At 40.6% G+C, this 26,430-nt stretch overlaps 1 protein-coding gene across 2 annotated transcripts in view; it reads right to left on the reverse strand.

The window, feature by feature from the left end:
• Positions 1-6,512: 6,512 nt before the first annotated feature.
• The window catches only part of PRDM4 (PR/SET domain 4), a 28,305-nt gene continuing 8,387 nt past the window's right edge, over positions 6,513-26,430 (reverse strand). Inside the window, exons 5-12 of one of the 2 annotated variants that reach the window (XM_003907100.5) lie at positions 24,983-25,777; positions 20,162-20,311; positions 18,425-18,543; positions 16,821-16,906; positions 15,856-15,983; positions 14,567-14,881; positions 12,948-13,116; positions 6,513-8,181 (exon numbers count right to left, since the gene is read on the reverse strand). In XM_003907100.5, the coding sequence (XP_003907149.1) occupies positions 7,869-8,181; positions 12,948-13,116; positions 14,567-14,881; positions 15,856-15,983; positions 16,821-16,906; positions 18,425-18,543; positions 20,162-20,311; positions 24,983-25,777 (2,075 nt within the window). In that variant the 3' untranslated portion in view covers positions 6,513-7,868. Of the gene's footprint in view, positions 8,182-12,947; positions 13,117-14,566; positions 14,882-15,855; positions 15,984-16,820; positions 16,907-18,424; positions 18,565-20,161; positions 20,312-24,982; positions 25,778-26,430 lie in introns of both variants that reach the window. The other variant, XM_021922864.2, reaches the window with a different exon arrangement.

The following is a 26,430-nucleotide window of genomic DNA, read 5'->3' on the forward strand; positions in this document are numbered from 1 at the left end:
TTCAAAAACAACTTGTTTCATACTTCCATTTCTAGATGTGACAGTATAGCTTCCACGAAACAAAAGCTGAACAAGAGGCATGCAACATCTATTTGAAGGCACTGAAGTGCTTCTAAGGCAGCCAGGACTTGAGGGCAAAGATCCTGGGAGAAGGGATGTACAGAGAATTAACCCCATGTGCCTATGCTGACTTTCTTAAGCATTTACCAATTTTTATGTTGTACAAGGTAAGAAAACTGAAAAAAGGAGCAGAGCAAAGACAAAAATTGAACTTGATTTCAAAAAGGAAGTTCTCTAAAAACACTCCAAGCTCTCTCATTGTGACCCCTCAAAGGCTATACCCCAAAGGTTTAGATAAACCAGTAGAGCTAACTTTAGGAATCTGAAGCCCAGCCTTGAGTAAGCTCAGCTTTTGACTGGATTGAGGTGTCCCTGCTCTAGTTTGACAGAGGACAGGGTGAATCCTCCCTGGAAGAGGATAATTTCGTCCACAGCTTCTAGAGTTTTTCATACACAATCTCTGGCATTCCAGCAAAAATTTCTAAGCATACTAAGAAATAGCACCACGAGAAAAATAGACCTATAATAAATTCACACATTGGACTTATGTTGGACATGAACTTTGAAATAGGCAGGATTGGTAAATGTAAGAAAAAACAAGATAGAATATATCATCAAGGAATTGGAATCTATAAAGAATTAAATGAGAACTCTAGAACTTAAGAGAATTTTATATATGAGCCTAACAACATTACAGTTGAAGAAGGATTAGTGAGTGTGAGGATAGGTCAATGGGAAATATCCACACTAAAATACAAAGAGTAAAAAGTATAAAAAAGTATAAGATGCATATCAGGCATGGTACAAAAGTCTAACATACATGTAACTGGAATCAGAATAGGATGAGGGAGAACAATATCCAAAAAGATTATGGCAAAAGTTAAACACAAGTTTATGAACCTGAAACTACTCCTTGGTATATATCCAAGAGAAACAAAACATGTCCTTACAGAGACTTATATGCAGACGTTCAGCAGCAGTGTCATTCTTAACAGCCCCAAAGTGGAAACAATCCAAATGTTCATCAGTGGGTGAATGAATAAACAAATTGTGGGATAGCCATAAAGTGGACTTCTGTTCTGTGATAAAAAGGAATGCACTAATACATATTGCAACATAGATGAACCTTTAAGACATGCTAAACGAGAGAAGTTGGACATGAGGCCATATATTATATAATTCCATTTATATGAAATTTCAGAGGAAAAGGCAAATCCATACAGACAGTACCTTGTCATTTCCTGGGATTGGGAGTGAGAATAGGGTGTGACTACAAATGAACAAAAATGATCTTTTTGGGTGGTGGAAGTGATTTAAAATAGGATTATGGTGATGGTTGCACTAGTTGCACTATTTTGAATATCCTAAAAACCAATGGATTGTACACTTTAAATGGGTGAATTTTATGGTAAGTAAAATACTTTCTTTAAAAAGATGAAGACACTTTGGCTGAGCATGATGGCTCACACCTATAATTCCAGCATTTTGGGAGGCCAAAGTAAGCAGATTATTTGAGCCTGGGAGTTCCAGACCAGCCTGGGCAAAACCCCATCTCTATAAAAAATCTCTATAAAAAATCCAAAAATTACCTGGGTGCAGTGGCGCTCACCTGTAGTCCCAGTTACTTCAGAAGCTGAGGTGGGAGGACTGCTTGAGCATGGGAAGTGGAGGGTGCAGTGAGCCAAGATCACACCATTGCACTCCAGCCTGGGCAACAGAGTAAGACCCTGTCTCAAACAACAATAATAGTAAAGTTACGCTAAACTTAGGCACAACGAAAACAATCCCAGATGGGAATACAGAAATGCAAGAAGGAATAATGGTCAACATGGGTAAATTTAAGTGAATATTACCACAGAAAACAGTAATAATAATGTTGTATAGGGCTTAAAATACCTGGAAGATTAAAATGCCTGACAAAAGGCTAGAAGGAGATAAATAGAGTTAAGGTATTCTAAGATCTCAGCATTGTTTTGGAAGGGATAAAAGTATCACTATTACACTCTAATAAATCAAGGATGCATGTTGTAATCTCTAGGTAAACTACAAGAGTACTGAAAAAAGCCAAAAGGGGAGAAAGCGAACAATACTTGATTAATTCAAAAGAAGCAAGGAGGCCAGGCACAATGGCTCATGCTTGTAATCCCAGCACTTTGGGAGGCTGAGATGAGTCAATCACCTGAGGTCAGGAGTTCAAGACCAGCCTGGCCAACATAGTGAAACCCCATTTCTACCAAAAACACAAATATGAGCTCGGCATGGTAGCATGTGCCTGTAGTCCTAGCTACTCGGGAGGCTGAGGCAGGAGAACTGCTTTAACCCAGGAGGCAGAGGTTGCAGTGAGCCAAGATCATGCCACTGCACTCCAGCCTGGGTGACAAAGGGAGACCCTGTCCCCGCTCCCCTCCAAAAAGAAAAGTTAGAAAAAGACCGGCAATTTAAACCCAAAAATGTGGACAGAAGGAAATAACAGAGTAGAAATGTGATACACAACAAATACAATATAGAAAATTATCAAAGAAAAAATGGATTTACAATACTAAGAAAGTTGATAAACCTATAGCAATAGTGAACATAACACAAATTATTAACTTCAGACTTGAAAAGGAAGACATCACTACAAACACTACAGACACTAAACAGTAAGAAGATATGAACAATTTTTGTGATTAAATTTGAAGATGTATATTAAATAGACAAATTCCTAGAAAAACATAACTTATGAAAACCGGTACTAGAAGAAATAGAAAATTTGAATATTGAAGCATGCTTCTTATTCATATACAATAGACATGTTTAGCTAGGTCAAAGAAGCAGTGACTGCCCTGAAATAATTTCTTCTCTCTGTATCCATAGAGTTATACAGTGAAAAACCAGTAAAGAGTCTGATCCTGCAGGTTACTGATATGCAAGGTAAGTTGAATTCACTGCTTCAGCAGGTTTCTTAAATAACAATTAGATTACTTTGGAAGAAAGAATGCAAACCCAAAAAGTAGAATGGTGATATCTGACATTACAATGACCAAGTACCCAAAACCCCAAAGATGTACCAACAGAAGTAGCTCCTGCCCTATCTAATGAGAATGGTTCTGATTTTCTTGAATTATCTTGTATTCAAGATACAAGATCCAAGACGACACCTCAGGTAGTTATCTTCTAAAATAGTCCCCATTATCTACATTTACCACTCCTACCACCTCTTATTGTTTCTGACCTACGACAAGGTGAAGCCCTCAAATTCTCTATAATTCCGAAGTCAAACCTTGGAAAAGAAAGTTTACATATTAACAGAATTGCAAGAATTTCCTAATGTATTGGCAAAATCTTAAGGAATATGTGTCAGCAAGATTCTGAAGATTCTAGACCAGGGAAGGAGAAACACAGTTTAAACTGTGTTTATTGATACGGATACATTTAATTGCAGGTGATCATGGGTGATAATCTAACCCATGTCCCACCCATGCATGCCAGGTACAATTCTGTCTCCCCTCCTCTAACAGTAACTGGATCTTTACTGCCTTGAAACCAGCCAGGTCAGATAAGTAGTTCAAGATGTCATTTCCTTAAGGATCTGTTATCTGCAATATTTTCAGACAACTCCTCTAGTTTAAGCAAAAAGAATTTACTGAGCAATATAGATCACTCTTGGAATCACTCACTGAAAAGGCTGACAAAATGGAATCTAAGCTGAGTTCTAGGAATGACTCCTAATCCCATACCACAGACATGAACTCACAAGGTGCATCTGCTGCTTCTATGGTCAAGAAGCCACCTACCACGTCAGAAAGCCTCCATCTACCATCACCACCAGCTCTAAAACCACACCTCACTGGTAATATCCAAGCCTGCACAGTAGATACCTCAGGCCCTGCTTCTCTCCCTGCCTAATTCAGTTCTGAATCTAAGTCTCACATGAGTGCATCTAATTAAAACTTTACCAGTTTTCTTAGACTTCTCTTCTTAGGAGTGACTTTTCACTCCTGCCCCTAGATCTTAAGAAATTCTGTTCCTTTATTATAAGGCTGACCACAGTCTGGCTTGCATTAGGTATAGATATCTGCCATCTATACCTTGCATGGTTCCCAGCATAAGACTCCTGTGGACTGCTTCACAATCACCTAGGGAGCCTTGGAAGCTCATCAGTAGGGCTGGGGCTCACCTGGACACTTAAACGTCTCTTATTTCCTTAGATAATCCTGATGTGAGGACAGGTCTTAGAGCTACTGCAAAACTTTGAGTATCCAAAGGCAGGAGCAGAGCCCTAGTCATTTTTCTGTTCCCCCTACAATGCCTTAAAGTGTGCCAGCACTTAATAAATGGGTTTTTGAAAAGAACGCTCTCCTTGTCTGAGGACTACACAGGCCTGAGTGCCTAATGATCCTCAACAGTGCATATGCAAGAAAAACTAAGGAGCAAAAAAGCTGTTAAGGAGTGATTTCATCCCTTTCAGTAGTAGGGAAATCTGCTGGCGGCAATATACACCGCTAGAAATGGTGACTGCCTTTATATTGCTCATGCTCATCTGTAAAGCTGGGGTTAAACTGAAGTCACTATACTGGAAGCTGCTCCTCTTTAAGCAATCATTATCAAGAGCATATATTTGATTAGACTGTTTAGTGTGCCAGGGCTGCCACAACAAATTGCCATGGACTGGGTCGACTAAACAGAAATTTGTCTCACAGTTCTAGAGGCTGGAAGTCTGAGATCTGAGCAAGGACAGGGTTGTTCGGAGAGCTGAGAAGGACCTGTTCCAAGCCTCTTTCCTTGGGCTTGTAGATGTCTTCTCCCTCTGTTTTCACATCATCTTCCCTCTGTATAAGGCTTTGTCCAAATTTTCTTTTTCTAAGAACACCAGTCATATTGGGTTAGGTCCTAACTTAAGGACTTCATTTTAACTTAATGCCTTCTTTAAAGACCATATCTCCAACTACAGTCACATTTTGAGATTACTGGAGGTTAGGACTTCACCATATGAATCTGGTGGTGGGCGGTGTGTTCAGCCCATAACAGACCATAATCACTTATGTATATGGAGATATGTCGTTCCTTTGTGTGTGCCTCCAAGATGCAGTTTGGTGATTAGATCAAGTTTACATACTTGATGAGGGGCTGACAGCTTCTGGCATGTTTATGCTTCTCGGGACACAGGTAAAGGAGTGTTTACTAGAAAGCAGGGACACAGGTCAAGCGTGAAAAGGCTGACAAAGACTGTAGTTCCTGTTACCTCTTTGCCCTCTGAGAATCTCAGCACAACAAAAATGCCAGGATTATGAGCAACTCACCTTTTTGAGAAGGAAATGCCAAGCATACAGTGAGCTACAAGAATACTCTGAACTAGTTTATAGGCTTTGGCCTTGAAAACTCAAATTATTCCAGTCTTATTTATATTACTAAAATCTAGGGCTTCTTGGGTATTCTACACCTCAATTTTTTTTGTGTAGAAACCTATGTTAAAATGAAAAATGTAGACTAATGGGAAACTAAAGAATATCAGCTACTGTTTACTCTACATTGAACACTGTGGGAGCCACTGACATGTATGAACTTAACATCTAAACAGTATAATGAAGAGGCGCTCTTAATACTCTCCATTTACAGTTAAGGGAAGAGGCATAGAGAGCTTACATAATTCGACTAAGGTTACAAACCTTCATCAAACAGCAAAGCCCACACTAGAGAACATTCTGCAGGGCTCTAGAGCCTACATACATATCCTGCCTCTCACCGTGACCATTTACTAAACAGCAGCAATAAGGCCACCCAAAATGGGCAGAAAAAGCTGAATACATTCATGTCAAAGGGCGCTTACTCATTTATTCATCTTGTGAAAATGACTTAGAATTTAAAACTAAGAGGTAAAAAAATGGAGAGACAGTTGTAAATACTAAGCACTAACAGCTACATTTTCACTAAAAAGGTTTCCAAGCTTCCTCGGCTGTTTGTGTTTCTGTGACACTACGCATAACGATCTTGGGCATCATTTCAGTCTTGGGAATGAAGGAAATTAACCCAGTGTGTGCTACTGAGATAAAGGAAGAAAGAGAGCTTAGAGTTCCAGTACCAGTGGTTTCCTGAGAAAGGGGGAACCTGCCAGCTGGATGCCTTTGGCAAAAGGCTGAGTATAAACCTGCCCTGAGGGAGGCGTCACGACCCAGTGTCAGCAGCCACCCCTAACCATCCACAACACATCCCCCAACTCTCCACTGCAGACCTGTCACATTACTACAAGAGTAAAGGCATACCTTAGGCAGGAAGAGGGCAGAAGAGGGCTGGAAGCACAAGAAGCAGTTTAAGTACTAATAGCAGAAACAATAAGAATATGAACTCAAAAGCTGTAATACTCTAAAAATGCTCTCTCTCCTTCTAACCTCAGAAAGATTCAAATTGTACTTGACTTTCCCTAGAAGACTCACTCATCTCCTTCCTCCATAAAAACGAGACTACCAGAGGAATCCTGTATTTTAAAAAAGTTTAATTTTAATCCTTCCTAGAGGAATACAGATCTGAATGAAATACATTCATTCCATAAATACATTAGCAGCAAATCCTTCCCACCAGAGTCCTCTACTCCAACCCAGAGGTTGTGCCTTGAGCAGGAGAGCATGTTCCATCAACCCTGTCAACTTAAGGATGGGTCTGCTTCTGAAAAACGCTGGATATGCGTGGGAGACACAATGACCAGGGGCACAGGTGACTTAACTAAGCTGGGACCCTGAAAACACGCCCATGTGGTGACCATTCAGCCTTCTTTACCTTCCAAAAATCCTTTGGCATCTTCCATGCTTCTCTGATGAGGTTCCTCAGCACCAAGACAACTGGAAAGACCTAACTTTGCACATGCATTAAATAATTTGTTGTTTTGAGTTGGCAAAGTTTTAATACTTTTCATAAGGTAAATGAAACATAAAAGATTATTCCCTTCCTTCCCTTCCTCAGTTGAGTCCACATGTACTCGTCAGGAGACAATCCAGCAGGCATTATTTGGGCTCTCTATATCTCTAGGCCCCCTTTGTCTGAATGGCTGGAAGCTTACCGGAGACAGAGTCATGTCTAAACCTACAAAGACCTCCATGTCACAATAACCAGGTGACTCACGCAGGCTTCCATCAAAGCTAATTTCTTTGGCAGAGGCCAGGCATCTCTCCTCTTGTTCTCTCCATCGTTGGACTACTGACTGACTGACTGCTGCTTTTTTATTTGCCCTCCAGGCACCCGCTGAAACTTTGGAAAGCAAGATCTACCCTAAACTCCCAAGTAGCCAGGAGCAGTTATGGCAGGTGCTGCTTTAAACTTACTAGCTGCCAAGTAGCACACTTATGCCGCTGTGTCCCAATCCATTCTGTGGTGAATATAAGTCACAGGAGTTTGCATAAAACACAATCAGCAATCAGGATGGCTATGGGGCAAGGACCAAGTTTACAATGTTACCAAGTCACAGGACCAGCAGGAAAATGGAATAATGGAAGAATGTGAAATAAATCTGGTTTGTTTGAGCAAAAGGCAGCTTTGATTCAGGCATAAATGCATCTCCCAGATTATCATGTAAATAAAGAACAGACCTCAGAAGTCGACACTTCCCTCCCAGTCCATCACTTAAAATAGGACACATGCTCAATTTTCCCAATTTGTTTTAAAGTATTTTCATTAGGATATTCTTCTGTAAGTGCTTTATTCATTCCCAGTCTGTTGTGATTATTGGCTGAAAATAAATCAGGAACCATTTTATATAAAAACCATTATAGTAGATAACTCGTTATGCATGTTTTTCCAGTTGCATTTTCATCCAAAATAGCTTGTTTCTTTTCCTTTTATTTATGTGCAGAGAGAGACTCATCCGCTGAATATACAGCACTGTTAATCCTACAGTCTTCTGTCCCCACAGAGTCTGCTAGATCTTCCTCCTCTGAGTCATCCTCTTCTTCCTCCTCTGGTGCTGATGAACTGGAGGTGGGCCCTTTGCAGGTTTTCAGGTGGCGGGTGAGATGGTATTTGGTTAGATAAGCCTTTGTACATTTTTCACAGACATAATCCCGTTTTCCTTCATGAGAATTGAGATGCTTCTTTAAGTGATTTGTTCTCAAGAACAGCTTATCACACTTGGGACACTTGATCTGGCGTTCTCTAAGAGGAACACAAGAAAAAACATTTGATTTGGGGTTACAAATAACAACTGAGGCAACACTTATTCTTCATAACTGCAGGCCTTTTGTCAGAGCAGCCCTATCCTTCCAAATCAGGCTTTTGCATAGGCGATATATAGAAGACTCATAAAACGAGTGTAGTTGAAAACAGTGTAGGCTGATTTTGCCTGTTTTAGAATACTATGTAAATTCTCTTTGTATTTCTTTTGTCTTGCTGCATTCTCTCAATATGACGCTTATAAAATTCATTCAAGTTGCTGTATCAGTTGTTTGTTCCCTTCCACTGCTGTATACTATTTACAAATATACCACAACTTATCTATGGTACTGGATTTGTCTCTAGCTAATGAATATTTTGGTGGTTTCCAGTTTTTTATCATCACAAGCAAGAGTGCTATGTTTTTAAATTTTTTAAAATTATTATTATTATTTTTTAGAGACAGGGTCCCGCTATGTTGCCCAGGCTGGAGTGCAATGGCTATTCACTGGTGTGATCATCGTGCACTACAGCCTTGAACTCCTGGGCTCAAGTGACCTGTCCACTTCAGCTTCCCAAGTATCTGGCTCTATACGTGCATGCCACTGCACCTGGCATTTGAATATTTTTATACTTGTACGGTGCTCTGCAATACATATGTTTCTCTAGGGTATACACCCAAGAGCTACATAGCTAAGTCAAAGAATATGCACATCTTCAACTTTACAAGATAATGACAAACGGTTTTCCAACGCAGTTGTTTCAATACACACTTCCATCATTGACAGTTCTGGTTGTCCCATATTCTCAACAACTGGAAGACTCAAATTTGATAATGTCTGCCAATTAGCCAGTACTTAATGGTCTCTCATTACGCTGTTATTTGTATTCCCTGAATGCCACTTTTATGGAATTGCCATTTTTCTGTCCTTTTCTTAGACTAGTGGTTCTCAAGTAGGGGCAACTGCCTCTATAGGGGCATTTGGCAACGCCTGGAGGCCTTTCTGATTGTTATACTGGGGAGAGGCGGTACAATTAGCACCTAGTCGGAAAAGGCCAAGAATGCTGCTAACCATTCTATAATGCACAGGGCAGCCCCACAACAAAAAATTAACTGGGTCAAAATGTCAATGTCGTCAAGGTTTGAGCAACCCTGGCCTAAACACTTTAGGGCTGAAAAGAACCTCAGAGATCACACAGACCAGGAATTTTTTAACTTTTTTTTTTTTTTTTTTTTTGAGTAGCTGAACCCCATGTCTTTATGAAAGCCCAATATGAAACAGTTAAAGCAAGTGATTAATGAAATCCTGGAAGGACTGAGAGGGTGCAGTCGGGCGTTCTGAAGCCTGGCTTCCTTAGCATTTCTCCCATCCTCTTCTAGCAACAGATGGCACTGAAGAATCCTTGGAATTCCCCGGAGCAGTTTTACAACCACCAATCTAATCTAGCCTCTTAATTCTGCAGATGGGGAACATTATGTGCATAAAAACTACTAAGGAACTTGCCCAAGGCCACAACAAAACCCCAATCAAAAGTCTGACTTTTAATCTTCTAGTCTTATGGTTTTTAGAGGTTTATTCAACACATATTTACTGTGTCTAATATATGCCAGGCACTGCTCTAGATGCTAGGGCTATAGGATGTAGGTAAGCTAAGTCCCTGCCTTCCTGAAGCTTACGTTCTAGTGGACAGATTATACCATAAACAAATGTGTAACATATCAGATAGCAATAAAGACTATGAAAACATATGAAGCCAGGTAAAAGTGAAGGGGTCCTATTTTAGATAAGATAGTCAAGGAAGGCCCTCCTGAGGAGATAACATTTGAGCAGAAACCCGAATGGGGGGAAGAAGACACGCAGGTATCTGGAGGGAGACGTTTCTAAGGCAGAGGCCCTGAGAGAATGGATGTGCGTAGTATGCTCAAGGAGTAGCAAGGGGAGGGTCAGAGTGGCCAAAGCAGAATATGAAAAGTAATAAAGGTGAATGGGAGAGGTAGCCAAGTACTATTACCATAACCTAAAGGGCCTCCTGACTATGGTAAAAAGCTTTTAACACAAATACGATGGAAAGCCACCAGAGACTTATGAGAGGAGACAGGCACAATCTGACTTATATTTGAAATGGATTGCTCTGGCACTGTGTACAGAAAACTGTGTGTGTGTGTTCATCTGTGTTGCGGAGTAGATAAGGAGAAACAGAAGTAGTAGCAGAGAGATCAACTGGGAGGCTATTGAAGCCATCCATAGAAGAGAAGCTGGTGGTCTGGACAAGGTGATAATTGAAGGAAGGAAAAACTGAATTGAGAATTACTTCAAGGTGTTTGGCTTGACCAGTGAGGTGAATAATGGTGGTGCCATTCAATGAGCTGCTCAGTACTGGAGGAAATCAAGCTCGTGGGGTAATATTGGGTTGAGTTTGGGACACATTAGATTTAAGTTGCCTAGTGAACATCCAGCATCAGAGCTGCTGAGTTACGGTGAGGTGTACAAGGGTGGAGACATAAATCATAAGATGGTATCTAAAGCCATGAGACAAGATGACCTGGGGAGTAAACATCACTGCTCTTCCTCTCACTTCCTCTTTCTTACAGGATGAGCAAAGTCAGGTTCTGTCACAACCCTTCCAACTCTCGGGGGAACACCGGGGCAGAACTCCTCTTGCATTTGGCATTAGGGTTGTAGCTGTTTTCTTTTTAAGTAGATAAATAAAAAGACGCCAATACTACTATATCCACTTTGAAATGTCCCAAAGTAAAAATATAAGCATCTGAAAATTTTACCAATGATCTCCATAGGAAGCCTAAAGCCTTATTCAAAAACAGTTTGAGGGAACAGTGCTTCTTATATGAATGACTTATACCAGTTTTAAGTTTTGACTGTCCAAAACCTTCTTTCTATCCCATGAAAGTCTGGAAAAGAGGCTTACCATATTTTCTCATCCTGATAAAGTCCAGATCCACATTTGTTAAGCAAATGTAAAATGAAAGGATAGAGGCTGATATCAGCTTGATTCAAGCAAAACTTTTCCTCAAATTATAACTGTGTGATATTTAAGAAACAATACATCCACTTGCCAGAGACACTGTGGAAATCAGTCTTGCACATGGATGAAGTCAGTAGTCCTTAACCCTGGCTGGGCATGAGAATCACTCGGGGGGCTTTTTAAAATACCAAGGCCAGGGCTCTAACTCTGAACAAGTAAATTAGAATTCCTGGGTGGGGTCCTAGCACCAAATGTTGTTTTTCACATTTTCCAAGGAAATTATAATGGGCAGTCTTCTGGACAAATATTTGTCCCCCTCACCTCAAATTCACATGTTGAGGCCCTAACACCCAGTGTGAGGTGGAGCCTTTGAAAGGCAATTAGGGTTAGATGAGGTCATGAGGGTGGGGCCTCCATGATGTGGCATTAGTGTCCTTATGAGAAGAGATCAGAGCTCTCATATTCTTTCTTTCATTCTCTCAACAGAAATGTATTTTCTCACAGTCCTGGAGGCTGGAAGTCAGAGATCCGGGTGCCAGTCAAGGGGCCCTCTTCCAGGATTGCTCATGACTGCCTTCTCTCACTGTGTCTCTCCCCTATTGTTTGAGTCACAAAATCTGTAGTATTTTATTACCGCAACCTGAGCTGCCTAGACAGGCTGTTAGACTAGATGATCCAGGGATCTCTTTTGGCTCCAATATTGCACAATTTGATGTAATATTTGATAATTTCTGTCTCATTTTACAAAATTTCACACCAGCAATGAAACTAAAGAAGTCTTTGTTTTAGAATGTCCTTCTGAGAGTTATGAATGTAGATCCAGGCTCCTTGGCTGTTTAGCATCTCAGGCTGCATTGTGATGAGGAAGCAGACAGAAGAACTGATATCAAAGCCAAGTCTATCCAAATTCTACATTAAGAATATAACGTTTTCAGTGAAGATAGATTTCTAAAGAGAATCTGCATAATATAAGCTGAGAATGTTTTCTTCCTCTTCTAACACTTGTTAAAAGCTAAGGACAACAAAATCCATTCCTTCTTTCTATGACCACTGTGACTAATGCAGTCTAGACATTTAATTACACTTGGATTCATGCAATAAATTCCTAATTGGTCTTCCAATATTTAGGCTTCTCCACCCTCAATCATCCTCTGTTCAGCTGCCTGAGTAATCTTTGTATTAACAGAATGGGTATGTCACTATGACACTCCTTTCCTTAAAATCCTATAATGTTTGCACAACAATGTGAATATAACTAACACTATTGAACTGGGCGTTAAGATGATTTTTTTTTTTACTGCAATTCAGACACACACACACACAGAATAGTTCTGAAATGGCAGGGACTAGCAGATCCTTCAGTGTCGCCATTTTCTAAAATGAAATAGAATTTTCTTAATAGGACCAAAGGCTCTTCATGGTGTGGCTGCTGACTCTTACTCTTTTCACTCCATCACTCTCTTACGTGCACACTATTGTACAACTATAAGCAACCACTTGTAGTCAATAGTCCTTTTTGCCCCTATGTTTTCGTAGGTGTGAAAAAAGAGTACATGTGAAAAATAAGAAAAAGAAGCCAACAACTGAAATCTTCCAGGATAACACCAAAAACAATGTTCCAACCTTGGCTTGGCTACATGGAACACAGAAGGCTTCTACCATGGTACCAAGGCAGGAAACAGATGATGAGCCAGGACTCCTCAGCCCTTCAATCAGCAGGCAGGCTGCAGCCACACAAAGGCTCCCCACCTGAGGAACAACATCTTGGCTGCAGGATAACTTACTGAGTGTGGATGAGCACATGCTGCTTGAGGTCCTGCCTCCGCATAAACAACTTGTCACAGTAATCACACTTAAGATTCTTCTCCCCAGTGTGGATAACCATGTGGGACTCCAGGTGAGCCTTCTGGGTGAAAGACTTGTCACACAAAGTACACCTGTAGTTCTTCTGACCTGCAAATCAGCCCAAAGTATCACACTGTGAAGAAAACAACTGCTGGCATCCCCAAGACAAACAGGCACACATATAGGCATGCAGCAGAGGTAGTAACGAAACAGAGTTGACTGGTAAGCGGCACTTGACTTTCTAGGGTCATCTATGCAGGACCACTCAGAGCCCCCGAGTTTATATTCTGCAACTAAAGCTAGTAAATTAATCTGATCTCCTTTAGGACCTCTGATCTAAATATGTATTGTTAAAAATGTACAGGTGATACATAAAACTTGAAAAAAATGAGTTATAATCCTAATGCCCTGCCTAACACAAACATTAAGCAAAAAAAAAAAAAAAAACAAAAGAAAAAAACAACCTCATGAATTCTAGGACTTGTCTATAGGGAAACATATTTTTACAAGCTAGACTTCATAGTTTTCTATCTTTTTAAAACATGTAATATTGCCTTATAAACCAGGGATGAAACAAAATCCTTCCAAGAGTGCAAAAATAAGATTCCTCTAAGTCAGGGGTCAGCAAAACTTCTCTTAAAGGCTAGATAGAATTTTAGGCTTTGTGGGCCGTAAGATCTCTGTTGCAAAAGGATGAGGAAGAAACTTTTGAAGATTTGGAGAAAAGATGACCCAAACAAGAAAGCTAAAACCATCAGTTATTTTGTAGTATGTACTAAAAAAAGTTAGTGGCCAGGCACAGTGGCTCAGGCCTATAATCCCAGCATTTTGGGAGGCTGAGGTAGGCAGATTGCTTGAGTCCAGGAGTTCAAGACCAGCCTTGGCAACATGGCAAAACCCCATCTATATTAAAAATACAAAAATTAGTCAGGTGTGCTGGCGCTCATCTGCAGTCCATGCTACTCAGGAGGCTGAGGTGGGAGGATCACCTGAGCCCTGGAGATAGAAGTTATAGTGAACCAAGATGGTGTCACTATACTCCAGCCTGGGCAACAGAGTGAGGCCCTATCTCAAAAAAAACTTTTTTCTTAAAAAGTACTAAAAGAAAGGTGTTGGTTTGAATGGAATTTAGAAAATGGAAGCTCAAAAAATAAATTGTGGCAATATTTATTGAGCAATAATATTAAAAATAAATTAAAAAAAAAATAATATTAAAGGAGAGAAACTAGCTCTGGCTGGTGACTGAGGTGAGCTCTAATGAGAGGCTCAGACTCAGAAGCTTCTATTTAAGTCCAAACACATTGATCGACTTCCTGATTATTAAGTGCATTTTCCCAGGCACCTTCCAACTATGGTGGGGAGACCTGGAAAGCAGAACATCCTAATAACTGGAAGTGACAGCCTCCAAGGAATCTCAGTTAAACCACAAAGGTTTCCACCCTGAATTCTTTCTCTGACATCAAATCTCAACTCCGCCTAATGTCCCTCTACAAAGCCTTTACTATCACATTTTGTAATTGTTGCAAAAATTCCATTGTGATGGGCCAACACAACTTACCTGTATGTATCTTGAGGTGGGTCCGCAGATTGCTGGGATCACTAAAAGCCTTGCTACAGAAATCACACTTGTGGGGCTTCATACCCATGTGACCCATAAAGTGGACATGAAGTTTGGAAGGAGAGATAAAAGCTTGGGGGCACATTGAGCACTTCCACTTCCTTTCTTTGCTGTGACTTGGCCCATGGCTGCCGCTATGGCCCTGGGTAGGAAGATGGTTATGGATGTGGCTGGTCAGATGGGCTTTGAACTCTGTGTAAGAATTGCACTCCTTGCCACAGTTACAGAGGTGCACATCTGGGTGTTCAGGAACACCTTTTAAAATAAAAAATTACTCATTATCTCCTGATACTTGAATCTTAAAACTTGTTCTTGACATTAACAATGATCACTTGCAGTTCTCCTTTCTCCCCAAATTTCCAATTTGCCCACTTCCTATAAAACTCAAATGTCTTATTCAGTGCTCTATCCCCAGCATCTAAAATAATGTACTTACGGCCAGGCACAGTGGCTCATGCCTACAATCTTAGTGCTTTGAGAGCCAAAAGTGGGAGGATCACTTGAGGCCAGGAGTTTAAGACCAGCCTGGGCAACACAGCCAAGACCCCATAAAAAAAAAAAAAACTTAAAAATCATTGGCTGGGCATGGTGGTGCACACCCATAATCCTAGTTAATCAGGAGGCTGAAGCAGGAAGACTGCTTGAGCCCAGGAGTTCAAGGTTATAGTTGGCTATGATTGCACCACTACACTCCAGCCTGGCAGAGTGAGACCTTATCTCTAAATACACACATACATACATAAAATAAAATAGTGTACCAGGCACCAAGAAAGTACTTGGTAAATATTGGATTATAAGGTCTCTTTTATAAGCAAAATATTTAGATTTTGTAGCATACACAAACTCTTAAACACCACTTGTCATCATGAAACAGCACAGCAAAAAGAAAGCCTATGCAGGTTAAATCAAACCGAGGGGCTTTGCTGTCCTTCGTGAGTTTACATCTCAATGGTGCTAGCTCGAAAAGTAGCCTTAGGAACTTCAATGCCCCAAACCAAAGTCCTACCATGAAAGACCATGTCATATGAATTATTGCTTGGTCAATAACATTCGGCTTGTGAAGAACCTCACAGATTTTAACACCTCAAATACAGAAGTAATAGTTTGCTTTTATACAAACAAAGGTATATGATTTGCTTCGGCTAACATGTATATCATTACCAAAACTTCAATCCTGGTCTTTGGTATTTTTACTATGCTAGATTCATGATAAACATATATTAACTTACCAATCTGCTGAGCATAATCTCGGCTATAATAAAAAAGCAGTTCATTTTCAGGAGGGATATCTTGTGAGGTGCAGAAAAAGATTTTTCCATCATGAGGATAAGCCACCAAATTCTGCTCTTCCCGGTTCCTGAGTTATCACATTTAATAGATGAAGCACATTAATTGTGAAATGCATACTAAGCACAACATTCCCCCCATTGCAAAATCCTATATGAAAGCTCAGGCAGAACTATTTCCTCTGGAATGTTTTTGTAATTTCCCATCCTATCTATGAGGAAGCAGCTGTAGAGAAACGGAATTCTTACTTCAGCATATTAGCTGATGACCTTTTGTAGTCAAAAATACTAGAGTCTCTTATTGGAAGCAAACAAAGTAAATAAAATGAAATCCTTAAAAAACATTATGATAAAGACATGGAGATAGCTAGCTAAACAAGGATTAACTCCAGTAACTCAGGGGTGGACTAACAGCCAATATAAAGAAAAGGCACCCACTTGCAAATTCAGTGCAGCTAACATGTGTATCAGAACTATATTGTTCTTTAGTAAGTTTTTTTTTTTTTTTTGAGACAGGATCTCACTTTGTCACCCAGACTGGAATGCAACAGCACCACCATAGTATGATCACAGCTCGAACTCTTCAGCTCAAGTGATCCTCCCAATAGCTGGGACTACACGTGTATACCACAACACCCAGCTAATTTGAAAAAAATTGTTTTAGAGATGAGGGTCTTGCTATGTTGCCCAGGCTGGTCTCGAACTCCTGGCCCAAAGCAATTCTCCCACCTCAGCCAACCCAAGTGCTGGAATTAAAGGTGTGAGCCACCATGCCAGGCTGCCTTGGGCTTTAAGTATGTCCAGGTGTTGGTGTAATTTGGATTATAACTCTTTTCTCTTTTATGCAAAGTTTCCTATCGAAAAACATCTAAATTGTAACTATTTTTCTCATCTGAGACTACTCATACCTGGCTTTGCGTACAAACATCATCCAATTACATTCATTTTCGTCAGTTGTAATGATGCAGAATTCTAGGACACCATTGTGGTATATCTGCCAACAGAAAGCAAGCACACATGTCAAATGCACTGACATGCAATAAAGTACTACATTACACTTAGGCCAGCAATCATCTCATTTACTCATTTGCAGTAGGTCCCAGCTTTCTTGGTGTCAAAATATATTCCTACCTTCTCCAACATGCTATCATTTCAACATTCTCCCTATTTCCAGCAATACAGTAAAGACCAACAGAGACCTACAGTTAGTGCTCAGTGAAGAGACTTTGTTTTTGATTATTCAAACTTTGCCTGGAAAAGACAAAAAACCAGTCTACCTGTTCACCTGTCTTCATCACCTATCACACAGTAGGCACTGAATGACAGAATGTCCATTAAGGGCAGAGGATCATCCCTTCTCACGATTTTCCCACATGGGCCTAGCATTCCAAATTTAAAGTTCCCAATGACAGTGGTACCTTACCTTTCCAATGATCACAAGACCCATTTTCCCCTTACTTCAAATTTGCAAGCATCATTCCCAATAGATATCCATGTGAAAATCTTGCATTTTTAACCCCTTTCATTAGAAAACTAGAAAAATAGGCCAGGTGCAGTGGCTCACGCCTGTAATCCCAGCACTTTGGGAGGTTGAGGAGGGTGGATCACTTGAAGTCAGGAGTTCAAGACCAGTCTGGCCAACATGGGGAAACTCTATCTCTACAAAAATACAAAAATTAGCTGGGCATGATGGCAGGTGCCTGTAAACTCAGCTACTTGGGAGGCTGAGGTGGGAGAGTCGCTTGAGCCCAGGAGGCAGAGGTGGCAGTGAGCCAAGATGGCACCATTGCATTCCAGCCTGGGCAACAGAGCAAGACTCTGCCTCAAGGAAAAAAAAAAAAAAAAAGAAAACTAGAAAAATAATCTTAGCTTCTTATTCCAGAATTATTTCCTAAGGTAAATATTTGAGGAATGTTTTAGTTAATTATAAAATGAGACTTTTATCATATAAACAAAGTCCATGGTCTCAGCTGCCACAAGTAATTCAAATGCATTAAATGGTTAAAATAATTGGATTAACTCACAAAATGGAGACAAAAACAGTTTGTCCTCTCTTTCCAGTAGCTGGTGTTTTGCTGTATATTATAACTTGGCTACCAAGAATGATGAATGCACTTTGGGAGGCCGAGGTGGGCAGATCACAAGGTCAGGAGATCAAGACCAACCTGGCTAACACGGTGAAACCCTCTCTCTACTAAAAATACAAAAAATTAGCCGGGTGTGGTGGCAGGTGCCTGTAGTCCCAGCTACTCCGGAGGCTGAGGCAGGAGAATGGCGTGAGCCCGGGATGCAGAGCTTGCAGTGAGCCCAGATTGCACCACTGTACTCCAGCCTGGGCGACGAGCAAGACTCTGTCTCAAAAAAAAAAAAAAAAAAAAGTACATTAAATAAATGATGACCAGTGAATGGCACTGTATCAGTTCTGGCTGATTTTGACTTTATCATAACTTTTTAACTACCTCTTACTAAGAAAAACAGCCAGAAGCCACAGAAAAGTTTCATCAGGACTGACCTTCCAGATATGGTTAACTGCCTTGTCTGTCCATTCTGCTACTTCCATGGAGTGACTCTGCTGGCCAATTAGAGGCCCAAAGCAAGTTCGCACAGGAATGGTTTCTCCAGTCCATACACCTATCAGTGGAAGGACACCAACTACACAATCAAGGATTTAAATAGCAGGATATAGAAGACAGAGGTGCTTCACCCATGCAATGAATCTTATTTTCAGTGAACTTAAGAACCAATATGTAGGCTGGGCATGGTGGTTCATGCCTGTAATCCCAGCACTTTGGGAGGCCGAGGTGGGTGGATCACCTGAGGTCAGGAGTTCGAGATCAGCTTTGCCAACAGGGTGAAACCCCATCTCTACTAAAAATACAAAAATTAGCTAGGCATGGTGGTGCACGCCTGTAGTCCCAGCTACTTGGGAGGCTGAGGCTGGAGAATTGCTTGAACCCGGGAGGCGGAGGCTGCAGTGAGTGGAGATCGGGCCAATGCACTCTAACCTGGGCAACAAAGCAAGACTCCATCTCAAAAAAAAAAAAAAAACACCAATATGCTAGCACTCCTCAGAAGTGGCTAAGCCTTGTGGGTCCCAGCCTGTAAGTATATAAAATGTAATGAACAGATAACACAGGGCTCACAATAAATGCTGAGTAAGAAGCAGTATCAGAAATTCCTGAACCTAGTTTTATCCACAGGGAATCTTACCATGTCTCTCCAAATACATTATTTTGGAGTTAAATATAAAAAAGTTTGGGCATGATAGCTCATATGTATAATGAGCCAACACTCTGGGAGGCCAAGGCAGGACTGCTTGAGGCCAGGAGTTCGAAACCAGCCTCGGCAACATAGTGAGATGCTGTCTCTATAAAAAAAATTTTTTTTTAAATTAGCTGGGCGTGACTGCACATGCCTGTAGTCCCAGCTACTTGGAAGGCTGAGGCAGGAAGATTGCTTGAGCCCAGGAGGTCCAGGCTGCACTCAAGTTACTGCACTCCAGATGTCAGGCCAACACACTCCAGCCTGGGCAACAGAGTGAGACCCCGTCTCTTAAAAATAAATAAATTAATTAAAAATAACAGAAAACATTATTCTATTGTAAAAATATAAAGCAATTACTATAGAAATAAATCAAACTTCTAAAATCTTTTGTGCTTAAAGCACTGCTGTATTTTACCTAAACTGTCTGATGCTTTCAAATGACTCACACCCAAACTGCAGCTAAAAGAATAATGAACCTAATTTTATATTTCCAAAGAAATGTCACAGTACTCAGAAGCCATGCTAAATTCAAATATTGGTAAAGTCTGGCAATCTACATTCTTTATTCCTTTTTTCTAAGGAGCATTATACAATTTACAAACATTTGATCTAAATCTGTGTCAAGGTTATCAGTGGTGAATTTTCCATGTTTCTATAAAAGAAACTAAGTTTTAAGAAATGGGTTGTTAGAATAATTATTAGTGGATGGGACAGCTGAGAATAAAAATCTTCAAAGACTCAGTCTAGGACTTTTTGCTTTACTCAATACTGATTCTAACAAAGGAAAGGTTTCCCAATAAAGTTTTTGACTTGATTTATTGCTATCATCAGTGGACAAGACTAATATTCCATAAAAGCATAAACCTTAAGCCATAAATTGACTTCTGGTCCAAATAATTACTAAATTATACAAATCCACTTTTACAACTGTACCCTACAAAGGAAGAAGAGATGTAATAGTGTTTTACAGTTCCAAGGTTCTTACCAACTTCTGCTCCCACAATTGACTGACGGAGAACAAGCTGCTTTGGGAGAGAAAGCCTTGCTCTGCTCTCTATTGGAGTGTCAGGAACAAAAGTCACTGGTCCATGTTCGGGACAGTCTGAGGGATAGGCACGGTCACAGAGAGTGCACCCTGTAGATGGCAAATTTGAGCAATACAAATGGGTTTAGTTCAAGGAGGCTAAATTACCACCAGGCTTTTTTTGTTTCTTGTTTTTTGTTTTTTGAGACGGAGTCTTGCTCTGTCACCCAGGCTGGAGGGCAATGGCGCGATCTTGGCTCACTGCAACCTCTGCCTCCCAGGTTCAGGTGATTCTCCTGTCTGAGCCTCCCATGTAGCTGTGACTACAGGTATGTGCTACCACACCTGGCTAATTTTTCTATTTTTAATAGAGACGGGTTTTCCTCATGTTGGCCAGGCTCGTCTGGAACTCCTGACCTCAGATGATCCACCCGCCTCAGCCTCCCAAAATGCTGGGATTACAGGTGTAAGCCACCGTGCCCAGCCCCAGGTTTTAATGTAAATGTTAATTACTAAAATGTATCCAGTAAGAAGCATGGTTCTAACAGAGATATGCTGATCAAAGACTCACTTCCTTACACTAACATATATATCCACTCTTAGACCACTCTTCAGACTTCAATAAGATCTGATTTTTTTCTTTTGATCCAACAGGACAAGTTTCCTATTCAGTGCATAAGAGAAACATTGATCAAAATATTGGCTGGGTATGGTGGTTCACGCCAGTAAACCCAGCAGTTTGGAGGCTGAGGCGGAAGGACCACTTGAGCCCAGGAGTTCAAGACCAGTCTGGGGTAACATAGCGAAATTCCGTCTGTTTAAAAAAAAGTTAAAAATAATAATAAAAGAAAAAATAGCACTATATTACTTCAACAATCAAGTACATTATCCCTTACATTAAGTAGATAATACATTTAGGTATGATGCCCTAGAGTCCAAAAGATTCCAATTTTGAACTGTAAGAGGAAACTGAGTTGAAATGCTGTTATGCAGAGCCAAAATATGGCCACAGTGGTACAGCTGGCTCTGACCTCAGTGCCTATGCTCTGACTGTGCTATGAACATAGGCCACTGGGGTCAGAGCAGCTGCACCACTGCACAGCTTCACTATAAATAAGATGGTCAACCAAGTTTTGATGACACACTCTTAAGACAAAAACAATCTGCAGCCTGCTCTTTCAAAGGGCAGACAGAATTGTATTCTTGCAGACATTATTTGCTTAAAATTCTTAGTTTCTTATTTTTCATATGGTCTTTCTTTCTGCATTGGCAGAGAGGATGCTGCCTTTATATATTGTTCTCTATTCTAACTACAACTTCATTTTCACAAGTTTATGAGTGTCCTCCTCCATTTTTGCTCTATTCTTTACACTTTCCACTCCGCTGAAGAACAGTATTTACAATACTATTATTCAACCATTACGTTCAAACTCCAAAACCACTCACAAAATAGCTGGAATACATAAACCTTAGAACCACAGTCATCTATCTTATTTTCTCTTTTTTTTTTTTCTAAGATGGGGTCCCGATCTGTCACCCAGGATGGAGTGCAGCGGCGTTCCCGCTTCAGCCTCCTGAGTAGCTGGGACCACAGGCATGCACCACCACATCTGGCTGATTTTTTAATACTTTTGGTAGAGACAGGGTTTCGCCATGTTGCCTAGGCTGGTCTCGAATGCATGAGACCAGATAACAACATGGCAAATTATCTCTACCAAAAATACAAAAAATCAGCCGGGCATGGTGGCGAGCACTTGTAGTCCCAGCTACCGGGGAGGCTGAGGTGGAAGGATGGCTTGAGCCCGGGAGGTGGAGGTTGCAGTGAGCTGAAATTGCGCTACTGCACACCAGCCTGGGTGACAGAGCCAGACTCTGTCTCAAAAAAATAAAAATAAATTAATTAACTGTTGGCAAAAATGTAGAGAAATTAGAACCCTCATCCACTGCTGCTAAGATGGTAACATGGCACAGCCACTTTGGAAAACAGTCTGGCAGTCCCTCAAAAAGTTAAACACACAGCAATTTCACTCCTAAATATCCAAGAACATATGTTCATACAAAAACTTGAGAATAGGCAGAAGGAGGGAATGGGAAGTGACTAATGGTTATGAAGTTTCTTTATAGGTTGACCAAAATGTTTTGGAAGGAGACAGTGGTGGTGGTTGCACAGCCTTGTAAATATACCAAAAAACCACTAAATTGCACATTTAAAATGTATACATAAATTATATCTCATTGTAACACACAAACACTTAGAAGCGGTTCCATTTGCCCCCTTAGGAAAAATATCAGTAAGCTTATTTAGGCCACCTCTTACCTTCTGCTAAATTAATGAGCCTTACATTCATTACATTCTTCGATTAAAACATTTTAAAATTCTAAATTTGAGACTTTAAAAGGTTAAAACCAGTCTCCCCATCGCCTGGATTTTGTGGCACTGAATGGTTCTGGGCTTCCTATTTTTGGCGCTCCCGTTGAGTCGATTTGGAAGCTCCTCTTCTGCTGCTGTATCTTGATATCCCTAGCCCTCTTCTCATTCCATACGCTTACTAGATAATTCCGTTCCACTTCTACAGACACAAATAACATCTTAATGTTGATAATTCTTAAATATTTCCAGACAGATCTCTCTCAGCTCCACACACAACTTTTCATTAGACATCTCTACTGGGTGTCTTACAGACACTGAAATCAACATGTCTAAAACTTGACTAATCGTCACTCCTCCCAAAATAATAAAAATCAAAATCGAATTCTCCTCTGCCTTTTACTACTACCCTACCTACTTAGTTTCTGTTTGTTTTTCCAGAGACAGGGTCTTACTATGTTGCCCAGGCTGATCTTGAACTCCTAGTCTCAAATGATCTTTCTGTCTCAGCCTCCCAAGTGATGGGATTATAGGTGTGAGCCAACGCATGGCCTTCTCTACGTACCCAGTTTCCAAAGCCAAAAACCAGGGTTTTCTCCTTAATCTTTCCCTCCTCCAACTTTATCCAATCAATAAGCTCAACTGGGCTCTCTGAAAATGTCCTCTACTCTTCTGTATCCTAATTACCTCTACTCTAGATTAGACGATCATCACCTTTCCCATAAATTACAGTATCTTCCACACCTCCTTGCCTCTCAACAAATTTATTCTCACATTGCAGCAAAAGCCCTACCCCAACCCTTACTCCCTAAAACTCTTGACCTGGTCTTAAAAGAGCCTTTGTGTTCTGGCTCCTACTTCTCTCTCACCACATGACCCCTCTCTTCACCCTCATTGTATGCTTCAGCAATTCTGAAACACTCATGATTCTTTTGGTTCTAGGCACTTACAGGTGCCAACTCCTATCTTCCTGACTCTCAACTGCCCACACCTTTCTTGTCCTTAAGGTCTGTGCTAACATGTATGTTACTTCCCTTGGTTAAGTCTTCCCTGACCCTTCCATGGCCTGGCTAGTTGCTCCCCTTCAGGCTACTTTAGTACCACGCACTTAATCCCATCTTCACACTTATTATTACACTGTACTGTAACAGTCTCCTATGCTTCCTACCAGACTGTAAGCTCCTTAAAGGTATGTACACACACCGTCTCTTGGTAGATCGTTCTATCCCTAGCATCTAGCAGAGGCTGCCACATAGTAAGCACTAAAGAGCCCGGCATGATGGCTCACATCTCTAATCCTAGCACTCTGGGAAGCTGAGGCACGAGGAATACTTGAGTCAAGTTCAAGACCAGCCAAGGCAACAAAGTAAGACCCCCATCTCTACAAAAAATTTAAAAAGTAGCCAGGTGTGGTGGTACACACTTGCAGTCCCAGTTACTCAGGAGGCTAAAGTGAGAGGATTGCTTGAGCCCAGGAGGTTGAGGCTGCAGTGAGACGTGATCACACCACTGCACCCTAGCCTGGGCGACAGAGAAACCCTATCAATAAAATAAAATAAGCACTCAACATGTTTCCTGCGTGAATGAAACGTAGTGACACCAGTAAATCAACTGTTTTTATATTGTTTTTTGTTGTTGCCCAGTAAGAAAAACTTTTACATGCCCAAGAATAATAATTTATATGCACTCTGAGCAAAGAAAAAAATGCATTTACATTCACCTACATTTTTCCATAGGGTTATAAAAGTGACCTAATAATTTTCATAAGGCATGTCACAAACAACTTTATTGAATTTACCCCTATAACTCTCTATTTGTGAAATCTTGGGAAATACCTTAACTATTACTGGGCTAAACTGACCTTTTAAAAAAAAATACTGTATTATCATTATGATTGTTTTTCAGAGACAGGGTCTCACTTTGTTGCCCAGGATGGAGTGCAGTACTATTCACAGGTGTGATCATAGCCCACTATAGCCTGAAACTCCTGGGCTCAAGCAACCCCCTGCCCCTGCCTCCAGAATAGCTGGGACTATTCACAGGTGTGATCGTAGCACAGTATAGCCTGAAACTCCTGGGCTCAAGCAACCCTCCTGCCCCTGCCTCCAGAATAGCTGGGACTACAGGCACACACTACCGCACGTGCTAAGCTTATCTGCAAAATACAAAAATGACTACTTCACATTTAATTTCTTCAGGAGGATGCTGTAAGAACCAACTAAATGTATGTATATCATTTGGCTTACTTGAAGAAAAAGCACCACATTAATATAAAGGACAATACCAAGGCAAAGAAAAGTTCCAAGGTCTAGTTACTTTCTATACTCCCTTAATGCCAAACTGTGACTTAACTGGTTAGGGATGGTGGCCCTTTTTACAAATATTTCCAAAAAAGAAAGGCTAAGCACACTCACAAATTGTAAACAAGGTTGCCATGTTTTCCTTGTTTGAATTGGAGTCTTCCATTTGCAGTGAAGGTGGTACAAAAGAAAGACTGTCTGAAGATACATCTACATGACCTGTCCCCATAGCAACCTCCTGGGTGATGGAGGAGACAGCCACAGGTTCTAGGCTGAGGCCAACTTCATGGAGGGAAACAGATTCTAGGGAGGCAAGGTTGTGTGAGGTAGAGAGTGCCACGCTTACAGAGTTGGTGCTCATGGCCACAGTGTGGATGGAGTCACTGAGGGCACTGTCAGACATGCCATTGACCCGACTTGCAATGTGGTCTGTCTCCATGACCACAGGGAGCTCCAGGCCATTCCCATGCATGGGTATCACACCACCATGTCCTACAGCGTCTGCTGCAAGGTTGTTGCTCACAGAATCCACAGACAAAGGTTCATGACTTCTGGAGCCATTTGGGATTTGGGAATGGTCGCCTGCAACACCGTCCATTGTAAGCTCCTCTGCCATTCCATCTGTCGAAATTGGGCTGGTAACCCTAGAAACGTTCTCCATAGTGATTGCCGTGTCCAAGGCCACCTCATGGCCATCACTGGGATGAAGACTTTGGGCACCATGTGTGTTCACAGAGCGAGAATCTATTGAAACAATGCCTGGTTCTAATCCAACATTTCCATTGGACTGATAGGGATCTAGTGCTGAAGGGTTATTGGTGATAGATAATGCTGTATTACCATCAACATTTATAGAGTTGGGGTGGATGTACTGAGGAGGTGGTCTGTCAGCTAAATAAGATAAAATGCCTGAGAAAAGGAAAAGATAAGATATCAGAGACTTTTAGTACATCATTGAAGAATTCCAAGCACTAGAAGCTATTTCCTTACAAATATTACTAGGTTCAAATAATCTCCTGCTTCTTTAATTTAATCGATACACATCATTTTACAAATAGCAACATACATATACCATAATTGAGTTTTTTCTGTAAAACTCAAAAATCCTTAAAAAGTTAACTATGTTCCTTTGAAGCTAACTGGGAATCACTAACGAAAACACTACCTTTAATATACATATGGCTGCAATTCCTGAGTCCTAAGGCGTAAAATTTGCTCTACTAATTATTAAAAGGTAAAATGATTTAAGAACAGATCTTCTACGTGAAAAATAAAACTTAATTAAATACAATTTAATATAATTAAACTATCATAACACAAACTATTTAATACAAGTCACAATTGTACCTGTTTTATTAAAACAAAACAAATTAACACTTGTGCTTGGGAGGATGTGGTGAAATGACACTAAACTGCCAGTGGGAATGTAAACTGCTAAAACTTCTTTGTGAAGTATATATATTAAGAACCTCAAAAATGTTAATACCCTCTTGTACAAGAAATTCCACTTATGGTAATCTTCTCTAAATCCATTTTGTAAATATTATACATAAAGACATTCA

Source organism: Papio anubis, chromosome 9 (genome assembly GCF_008728515.1).
Source record: "Papio anubis isolate 15944 chromosome 9, Panubis1.0, whole genome shotgun sequence".
NCBI lineage: Eukaryota > Metazoa > Chordata > Mammalia > Primates > Cercopithecidae > Papio > Papio anubis.